The sequence below is a fragment of the Gymnoscopelus braueri genome (genome assembly GCF_963280865.1).
Source record: "Gymnoscopelus braueri genome assembly, chromosome: 8".
Lineage (NCBI taxonomy): Eukaryota > Metazoa > Chordata > Actinopteri > Myctophiformes > Myctophidae > Gymnoscopelus > Gymnoscopelus braueri.
The window spans coordinates 15490882-15501784 of NC_137609.1; the positions used below are offsets into that span (position 1 = coordinate 15490882).

General features: G+C 40.6%; 1 protein-coding gene across 1 annotated transcript; it reads left to right on the top strand.

Moving 5' to 3' along the window:
* The first annotated feature begins 1491 nt into the window (after positions 1-1491).
* orai2 (ORAI calcium release-activated calcium modulator 2) lies at positions 1492-10903 on the top strand. Its single transcript, XM_080435183.1, has 3 exons — positions 1492-1621; positions 3686-3919; positions 6819-10903. Exons 1-3 carry the CDS (start codon positions 1589-1591, stop codon positions 7353-7355), a joined length of 804 nt encoding a protein of 267 aa, XP_080291309.1. The 5' UTR covers positions 1492-1588; the 3' UTR covers positions 7356-10903.

The following is a 10903-nucleotide window of genomic DNA, read 5'->3' on the forward strand; positions in this document are numbered from 1 at the left end:
GACAGGTCGTGGGCGAGGAGTCAGACAAAACACAGTCAAACAACCTCTCTTGACAGAGCTTTTTGAGGAACCCAATACATTTCTATGAGAAAAGGTATCATTTAAAGATTGACATCTTGAAATTTCAAGTGGCTGTGGGCGGTTTCTTGTCAAATGACCTTTTGAGACGGCTCATGGCAATTTTCATGCTTGTATCACCAACTAAATGATTTCTTAAGCTTAACTAGTCCACTAAGGTGGTGGCCATCTTGAAAAATGGCCGCCATCTTGACATTTCAAGTAGCTGTGGGTGGCTTATTGTCAAGTGACCCACAGAGACTGCTCATGCCAATTTTCATGCTTGTATCACCAAATGAACCATTATATAACTTAAATGCTCCACTAAAGTGTTGGCCATCTTGAAAAATGGCCGCCATCTTGAAATTTCAAGTAGCTGTGGGTGGCCTATTGTCAAGTGACCCACAGAGACTGCTCATGCCAATTTTCATGCTTGTATCACCAAATAAACCATCATATCACTTAACTGCCCACTAAGGTATCGGCCATCTTGAAAAATGGCCGCCATCTTGGATTTTTGAGTGGCTCGATTAAAAAAGTCAAAGAGTTGACCTAAAGGAATGTTCATGCCAATTTTCACGCTTGTATCACAAAGTGAACGATTGTTCCTACTATCCGCTCTACTAAAACAGAAGAACTAGTAGTGAACTAGTGAGAGTATACAATCCAGCAGATGGTGCTAATGCAACACGTATGGATGGCAACCATATAAAGCTTAACTTATGCTCCGTCGCACGACGGTGTCGCGAGCCGATAACAGCAAACCTACAAGCTCACAGCGCATCGTATCCACCACGCGCTGTGAGCTTGTAGCTTCGCACCCAGCTCGACACGACCCCGTTGTGCGACGAAGTATACATCGATCGCAGCCCACCCGCCATAGAAAAACTCAACCGAAGAATAAAAACTAGAAGAATAAGCAGTGTTGCCATGTCCGCTTATTATAAGCGACTTTGGGCTTATTTTTCTATTAAGTTGTTTGTAAATATTGGTAGTTGCGCTGGTTGCGGTTTTTTGGGCCTGTTTCTAAAGTGCAGTTGCTTATTTGGGCTTGTTTCATTATTATTAATTAACCACTAGCATTTAAACACCTTACGACATCCAACAAAAGGTAAAAATAAGTTAATATTAATAAAACCAGTGGTTCTCAAATGTTCATGTCAAGGACCCCCAAATATGTATTTGTCCCCTAACCCCATCTGAAAATGTTGTGCCAGCTGGGGAGCCCCCCGTACCAGATTTGTGCTGCTAGAATGTTTCAAAACCCAAATATTCCACTTCCACATTTTATTTCAAGTGTTTTTTCCTGAAAATAGCTGATCTATCCAGGGCTTTTCCTCCGAGGTGGAAAGACTGGTGACGCGAGGTTAATCCAGGGCTTGTTTTCCTAGACCTGTTTGCTTATTTCTCTCACACAATCTGGCAACAGTGCGCATAAGGCGGAAGTTGACGAACACAAACATTGCAGTCGTGTTCTTGCGTGGCTTTGGCTTCTCCCGGTCTGTGCCTTTAATTCAATCATTTTATTTGTATGCAAACCAACGGGTGTTTTTCAGCAGTCAAGGTAAGAATAATATGTAGCATGTGAATAATAGACTTACTAACATCGTGACACTCAAACCTCAGACGAATCAATTCCATCACAGTGTTAATTAGTTTATTAAGTGAGAGCAGCTGGACGTCTTATTTATGTCACTTGTTTGAGTGCGAATGACGCTATACTTACCGGTGATGATTTTGGGGACAAATTACGTTACAGAAATTGCTTTTATGCTAATGGTAGCCTTATAACTCAACCGGCTCTCGATAAATGAATTCATGTATTGACGCGGTAATAATGACGAGCTGTCGGGGAAACGCCAGCGAGTAGGTATCGGTGTTGCGCCGAATTTGGTGACCCTATTTCATTCCTGTGACGCCAGAGGGCGCCGCTGCTGGTAATGAATATTGGCTCATTCGATGTTGCAGAAATGTTTCAGCGGTGGAAAAAGTATCCAACTGTTTTACTTAAGCAAAAGTATCAATATTGTGATATAGAAATACTGTTTTATAAGTAAAAGTCCGAAAGAAAACATACCTCAAAATGTACTTAAGTTAATACTTAGTAAGTGAGTACTTAGTTACTTAACGCCACTGTGTAGAATGTATTTTGCGGGATGTGAGGCCTGGAGAAAATACCGCATATATGGTTGCGCAAATCTCCAACACACCCCACTCATTGTCAGGGGGTGATTTTTCCTTTGTGGCCCTTTTTGAATACGTTAATTTGATTAAATTGCAAAACTGTGAACTCTGGAGTCACAGAATTCGATAGGGTCCACAAACCGGTGTAACAACTGTATTTCGTCGTGCTGCGGGACTTACCAAAAACTACTCTCATTTATTTCTGTTAGTAAGATGACTCTTCTACCGACTAGAAGCCTGTTAGTCCTAATGACTTGGTGGCGAGCTAAATTTATACCGACCAGCGTTAGCAGTAATGCAGACCGGCAGTTTTCACTTCCATATGTATTCCTGTCTAGTAGTCTCTCTATTAGGCTAATGCAGTCTATGATGGCATGAGCAATTGGCTGAGCTCTGGCTTCTATGTTGGTTTTAATAGTCACACGATATGTAGCCTGATTGATGCTTTGACATAGCCCCTACGGAACCTCTCCCTCCGCTAAGTAGCTCCGAGATGAGGTCCCTCTTTAATTCCTGCCGGCTGCGGTTGACATTTTCGCACATTTTCCAGTTTTACATGTTTCTTACCCCCTTTCTGCACATCGTATCCAAAAAGCAAAGCAATTGCGCCACTCTCTCAGATGTTTTAAGTTCTAGCGGAACATAACAGCTTCCAACGTGTTGAAGAAAGTATTTAATTTGCCTCGGTTTTCATCCGGTTACATGTTTTTAAGACATTGCGCAAGAGTTGCGCCCGTTGAGATAACATTACTGATTACCCTACTGGTCAAATGTTGAATTGCATCTTCTAATGCAAAATATTATGGAACCGGATGAAAACCGAGGCAAATTAAATACTTTCTTCAACACGTTGGAAGCTGTTATGTTCCGCTAGAACTTAAAACATCTGAGAGAGTGGCGCAATTGCTTTGCTTTTTGGATACGATGTGCAGAAAGGGGTAAGAAACATGTAAAACTGGAAAATGTCAACCGCAGCCGGCAGGAATTAAAGAGGGACCTCATCTCGGAGCTACTTAGCGGAGGGAGAGGTTCCGTAGGGGCTAGCTTTGACACTGCTGCTGTCCCACGAACCTGGAACTATGTCAGAAATGTCAATCAGATTTTATCATTGTATTTTATTATGGGATACGATTATATTTTAAATTTATAAAATGTAAAGTAAAGTAAATTTAACAATAATGAACACTGCGATAAAAGCTTTGTTATACAGTAACATCGGTGGGGTGACATTTTTTAAGAATCTTTGAAAATAAGCAGCAGATCTGCAAGCTCTCTACAAACTTGTATATGAGGTTAAAGTGGTTAAATTATTGTTATGCTATATTGACTCATTTTGTTGGGGATCCCCTGGAACTCCCTCAAGGACCCACTTTGAGAACCACTGACTTGTGGTACAAAACAGTTACTGAATCTCCTCTCATCCCTACCCAATCATGCCCACTAGTCCATGTCCAGTGAGCTAAACCTGCCCATGGGCTCACCGCCTCCCGGAGGCTCAGAGAGGATGCAGGACGGAGGCGGGATGGACTACCGGGATTGGGTCCGTCGTAGCTACTTGGAGCTGGTCAGCTCCAACCACCACTCTGTCCAGGCCCTGTCCTGGAGGAAGCTCTACCTGAGCAGAGCCAAGCTGAAGGCCTCCAGCAGGACGTCGGCTCTCCTTTCTGGATTTGCAATGGTGGGTCGCACATTATGTCACTGTGTGGGTGGCCTTCAACGTTAGACCTAGGAAGATTTGGGGCATCGTGACTGCAGAAATCAAATGTTCAAAGTTCAACGTGGTCTTTATTGTTACATCTTGTGTACAGGTACATAAGACTCTTAAGAGTAAAACATTTTTGTTTGTCTTCTTCAGACATTCAGCATAATTGATGAGAGTAATTAAAGAAAACAATAAGGCAGTAGGCAAATAATAATAAGGGATTAAAATATATTAACATGTATACAACATGCTGAGGTGGGCAGAGGGAGCAACATGTAAATTACTGTATAAACAGTGACAGCAATGGCTGAGACAGCTAAGCTACACACGTTTTCACTCAAGAATGAAATGAAGTATGCTCTAAAGCCCTATAGGATGGGATTCATCCTGAGTAGGTTGTGTAATTGGAATTACCTTTACTCAAGTTATTGTAATCACACTAGAATCTGCCATGCCAGTAATCTTTCTTTGACTGGAAAGTAAAAATTCCAGACTGAATTACCTATTGATCTTTGGAAACTCACTGTTTTTACACAATGTATATGCTACACTGTTTTTGTTCTGCTTCATTGTCTATTTTACTCTGTTAATCATTGGCTACTCCGCTCAATATGTAATATTCAGGTGTGTGCACACAGTCAGACCATCCCTTTTTTGTTTAGTGCTTTTTATTTCTTGTGTGGTATGCTTTTTCTGTGTATTATGTTTGTTAATATGTTGTATTATTGTGTTGGCACCTTGTTCCATAATATCCCCTTCTTAAAATAGTGGCCTATGTAATTTTAAGTTTTTCAGAAAACTGAACCAAAACAAACTATGATATTTCTTAATCATTTCACCCAAAACGTTTATAACAATATATGACTATTGACATACAAATAACACAGTCTGTCAGTTATGTGACCTAAGAGGATTAAATTACTTAAGCCAATTTGTGTTTTTATTTAGGCAATTGTAAACCTGACTTAGGCAATTATTTTTGGCCTAAGTCACAAGACAATGTGAGTGTCATGAAGAGCTGGTTTAGGCAAAAACACAAATTTCCTAAAACAAATTATGAAAGCCATTATTTTAAGTAGGTGACGATAAGAAACATCAGACGTATAAGCCATTCACAGCCATGTAAAAAGTATCCAGCAGCATGCCATGCCGTTTGTTTGAAGTCAAGATCTGCCCTCAACCCACGTCATGTTACGAGGATAGGTTTATTAGGTCATAACGTTTTAGTCATGGCAAAGTCAGGAAATGTGACATTGGATCATGGGATACACTCTGGCGTGTAGATATTTGGAGGTAATGTTGTGGCCATTATTGTGCCCACGAGTTGGCCTTTCAGCATCTTAAGACAAGACACTTGAGTGCTGTGTAAACTCGAGTAAACACATGAGTAATGCTCTGTTTACTCTCATGCTGTGTTCATGCTGTCTCGTAAACACAGCGCTCACCAGCAGGACCAGTGCTCTGCACCTGGCAAGGCTTGAAATTAAATGTTTTTCTTGGTAGCACTGATATTCCCAACTCAAAAAGTTAAAGAGAATTGTTAGCACTGATGCTCCCAACTCTGAAAGTTAGGAGCACCAGCAAAACTTAAGAATCACCCACCAAAATGTAAGGAGCACCAACAATATGATTTTGAAAAATATATATTATTATTGATTGATAAAAGATGATGAAAGTAGGGCTGGATAGTGTGTGAAATGACAGAGGGCTTGTAATTTGAAATGACTGATGAAGGCTGTGGCCACACACTTGGCCGAGGCTGTAACTGTTCATGCACTGTAAATGACTTCTAAAGTCATAAGTGACGACCCTTGCTGACTTACTGTTGTGCACAGATTCATTTTAAAAGACAATGATGGCCAATGGGGAAACTCCAGCACCGACCAATGGTTTAACTTCATCAGTGAGTCAGTCAGACTGACAGTCATGTCAGTTGGCAACATTTTCATTTATAGGACTGGGCCCACTGTTGTGGTCCAGCCAAAATTAAATTACAGGATCTCATTGGAATAGGGTTTGTTAGATTAAATGCATCTGAAATTTAGAGAAACATAACAGCAGTGAGTAATGTTTATTATTCCTGGGAATAATGCAATTGCTTGTTGAACTTGAAACCATGTTTTGCTTGGAGGACATTAGTGAGAAACGAACTGGACCCTAGCAGGAAAATCCGTTCCCTCACTCCCAGAATGATATAAATAGCATAATAGTCCTTGGCAGGAAATAAATGTTGACATAAATGCTCTAACAGTATGCCTCCCACGACTCTTTACTGTGGTTGTCTAGTTTCGTGTGGCAGAGGCAGACACCGGCTGAAACAATATTGTGTGCATAGTAGAACTCCTGACCGTAAACTAAATTCCAGATATAGGGGATGTTTTTACACTCTTGAGTTAAATGAACACTCGTGCTGTTCAAAGGGGTGTCGGAAAAAATCGATACGAATCGCGATTCTACTGTTGGACGATTCAGAATCGATTCTCATTTTAAAAAAATCGATTTTCAAAAAAAGAAAACAATTTTGATGTCTTGGATTTACCTTTGTGTGTTTACATTATTATCAGTTGATAAAACCTTTACAATTATAAAAGCTACATACATGTACTCTGTTCTCATGCCAGCAGATTGGAGTAGATCCTGAAATCCTGTTTTGAATCAAGAATCGTTTTGAATCGAGAATCGTTTTGAATTGAAAATCGTTTGAATCGAAACAAATCGCTTTTGAATCGAGAATTGTTTGTTTTGAAAAAATCGATAAAAATCGGAATCGTGACCCCAAGAATCGGAATCGAATCGATTCGTGAGATAGCAGACGATTCACAGCCCTGTCAGCAGCCACAGTGCTGATGTTGGTTGGTCTGATGTCTTGTTCCAGGTGGCCATGGTGGAGGTCCAGCTGGAGATGGACTACAACTATCCACGTTATCTCCTCATCGCCTTCAGCGTGTGCACCACTGTGCTGGTGGCCGTGCACCTCTTTGCCCTGCTGATCAGCACCTGCATCCTGCCCAACGTGGAGGCCGTCAGCAACATCCACAACCTCAACTCGGTCAGCGAGTCCCCCCACGAGCGCATGCACCACTACATCGAGCTGGCCTGGGGCTTCTCCACTTGCCTGGGAATCCTGCTGTTCCTGGCCGAGGTGGTGCTCCTCTGCTGGATCAAGTTCCTTCCTGTGGACTCGGGCAAGCTGCCAAGGCCGACCAGCATACCGCAGCACACCGGCTGGCAGGCGGCACTGGCCTCCACCATCATCATGGTGCCGGTAGGTGTGATCTTTGTGGTGTTCACCATCCACTTCTACCGCTCGCTGGTACGCCACAAGACAGATCGCCATCACCAGGAGATTGAGGAGCTGCACAAGATCAAAGTGCAGCTGGATGGTCAGGAGAGAGGCCTGCAGGTCGTCTGAGGCCACTGACCAACTGGTTTTGTATCCCATGTTTATCAAGCCATCTCTCCTTTTTTTTTAGATCAGTTCCTGTCATTGTTAATGCCTTCCTTGGACTCTCAAGCAGAGCGCTCCGGGGCTCGTCATGTTACAGTCAAGAGGCTCAATAAGCTGGAATTGACTAATTTATTGAGGTCAGAATGTATGATTCTTTGGACTGTATTTTATGTCATTTAGGCTTAGTATTAATGTTGGTTAATTGATGTTATCCTAGATGGATAGTTTAAAAAGGATAATGGCAGGTTTTTCCAGGTGTGCATTTTGCATTGAGGAAGTGGTGAAGGCCTGAGCGAGACTGTTAAAACCACACTGTCTGGGCTTGGCCCACCTCATGTCTTCATGACGAGCCAAAATGTGCTTATGGTTTGTGAGCTTGCCAGACTCTTTAAGTTTACGCAATCAGTGAGGAGCACTTTATCCTTGTTTTTTGTTTTGAGAGAGGGGGCGCGAGAGTTGAAGAGCGAGAGAAGAAAAAAAAATCTGTAGCATTTTTATACTCATCCCACAGGAGCCTTAAACTATTTTTATTTATAATGTTTGCCTTCTTGAAACAGTTTGTATCAAATACTGTGCTTGTGTCTCTGTTGGGGGACTCGAGTATATTTTCAAAGGCCGTGCTCTTACTGTGTACACAGTATATTCAAGTTTGTGCCAGTGGTTTAACAAGTCATTACAGGTCCAGATCATATGCAGCTGCCATACAAGGTGTCTTTCAGTTTGTTAGGGTTTTAGTTTTTTGTCATTTTCACAGCATGAGGTTGATTGTCCATTCTTTATGATACATATAGAAGATGGCCTATTCGGGGATTCATTGTGCCCTTGTTGCTGCACTAGTGACTCCTACTGGGTCGCCTGTTCAGCAGGTAGGGGAGATGGCACAACAAACGTCTGAGCAGGTGAAGAGAAGCAGCTTGTGTCTCCATAGGTATCTTCAGCCACCCAGGACAACACAGGCACTGGCAGACAGCGACATGAGGGAGGGGGGGGGGGGGGGGTGTAAGTGCAATGGCTAAATTAGGAAGAAAATGGTAAATCTGTGATAAACTGTTACCTTTGCACTTTGAACATTTTGGACAGCTGCATGGTCACAACTTAAAATAAAAGAGAACATTTACTCCATATTTATCCTTAGTGTGCAGAGCAAAAATATCTGTCTTCTGTGTCTTGTTCAAATACAGTACATAGGAACTCAAAAGCTCACCAACTAGAGAGGACCTTCCTCTTTTTATCTCACAGAAACTACAGGTAATGGATAAATATTCAGATTTTTTTTTTTACAGTGAAATTTGGTAGCAAAAACAATTGAATGGACATTATGCATGAATATCTTGCAATGTTTTGACCTCATCCAATTGGAAACAATAAAATAGGTCAGGTGACCCAATCAAGGCCATCAAAGGAAAGCATTGTACAGCCAGTATAGCTGAAAAGTGGTGCTATTGAGATACCTTTATTGATCCTACGAGGGAAATTCAGTTGTTATGGCAGTACAACAGTATGAAACACAGGACATATACAGAAAAAATAGATAAAAACAGGTAGTAAAGAACATGGATTAGGAATAAAGTACCAAAAAACTAAGGAGATTTAGCATCCTTGCTTCGCACTCCACACTTGGACCTGGGATTTGCATTTCGTATGAGCTACTAACAGATATAAATGTATGTAAGTGTACATAAACAATCTATTCCCGTAGTGTGGTTATATGAACAGTCAATCCACAGTATGCTATGAGACCATACATAGCATTGTATAGGCCTATGTGTATATATAATAATCAGTTTATATTTCAGCAGATAACTTTGAAAAGTGATTATTCCCTCATCAGCAGAAAGGAAAAAAACAATTGTAATTGCAGGAATATATCTTAGTTTTCACTCTAAAACCACTGCCAAAATGTCTCATTTAAAATGTCCCCTTTAGCCATTAACCAGGATATATGCCCGTTTGCCATTACCAGTGAGACTTTATTCCAAAACAACTCAACTTTTTTTGCAAGCTTCCAGTTTTCTCTGTTTTCTCAGTTTTCTTCATGCCGGAACCATATTGGCCAATGTTTATGCTCTGTAGTCACTGAAAAGTGATTTCAATATTCCGATAGCATGTTGACTTAAAGCCTTATTCTAAATGTTTACTGTGACATTGTTTGTTACATAAAGATACTGTAGCTGGCCAGCTGCTTGGTCAAAAAACTATCGGAGTGAAAAGAACTAGGGTTTGAATATGCAGTCACTTATGGCACAGTTGAATTGGAACTTCTTACAGTACAATAACCCCCTGCTACTCTAGGTTTTGGTTAGCAACATAACATTTTCAGTTGCAATTGTGTGTGAAGCTTTTTTCTAGTTGCTAGCCACCATGTTATAAAAGCAATAATGCATGAGGCCATGGTATATTATGACTTGGGATGTTAATATTAACTGACAATAATAATGTTGACCGGTTACTATCAGTTGAATAGTATTATGGATCAGGACGTTGACAAATGTAAATTTGGACTAAGGCAAATGTGTCAGCACGATGACACTCAACATGGCAGATCTTGTACATTGTGATGGCAAACCTCTCCAGCATTGTTAGGAAATTCATTTTTCCTACTGGTCAGAATGGTGATGGTTTCCAAAATTCAACTACATTTAGCAACATTTCACTATACTGGGTTCTTGTAGCAGTTTCATGACCACAAAGGCAGTTCTGGTGGGTGTTTGAGTGAGTCAGATATTTGTTCATTCTAAATAGTACATTCTAACCACTTTAAATCCTATATACTTTGTTGTACGTCAAATAGCGAAAATAGGCAATCTACAAGCTCGCAACATGATGCGTTGTGAGATTGTAGTTTTTTCTCGCAGAATCTTCACCTATTTTCACCAAATAGTCGTCTATTATGACATGCCCAGAATAGGGACGCTAGGGTTCATGTGGTATTCTTATTGGTTAATGTTTAATGACCCTTGACAAAGGTTCTATTATCGGTCATATTTGTTATTTTGTTTTCAATATTAGCATCTCTATTGTGTTACTGTACCATGGTTACTGATGTTTAACACCTAGACACGATATACCACAGCTTTTCATGTATTATTGGTGTTGTAATGGAATAAGCGTTCCAAAATGCGAAATCCAACTTCATCAGTCCACTGTTCACCTTTGAAATCTCCCAAGTTTTGTGTCCTTAAGAGTAGGCCTAAATATTCAACTGACCTGAACTGAAAGAAATATAAGAACATGTCATAACATTCCAAACACGATTAATGACCAAAGTGTTGTCCAGTTCCTTCCTCTTGGATTTCAGAAAAGACAAAAGTGCACTTGTTTAGTTCTGCTATAAGTGTTGGATTTGTTACCATAAAATATCTTGTATAATGTGTAATACATAGGTCAAAACTATATTAACATGAAAACCACATCCTGTAAACAACTGTATTCTGCCACATCCTGTAAGCAACTGTATTCTGCCAAAGGAAATGAAACCAATTATAAAAATTAAAGTTTACTGAACCTTGAAA

Excerpts from the sequence above, each read along its gene's own strand:
- orai2 (XM_080435183.1), top strand. The coding sequence starts at position 1,589 with ATGCAAACCAACGGGTGTTTTTCAGCAGTCAAG. Across the intron at positions 1,622-3,685 it reads GGTGTTTTTCAGCAGTCAAG|TCCATGTCCAGTGAGCTAAA; the intron begins GTAAGAATAATA and ends CATGCCCACTAG. Across the intron at positions 3,920-6,818 it reads TCCTTTCTGGATTTGCAATG|GTGGCCATGGTGGAGGTCCA; the intron begins GTGGGTCGCACA and ends GTCTTGTTCCAG.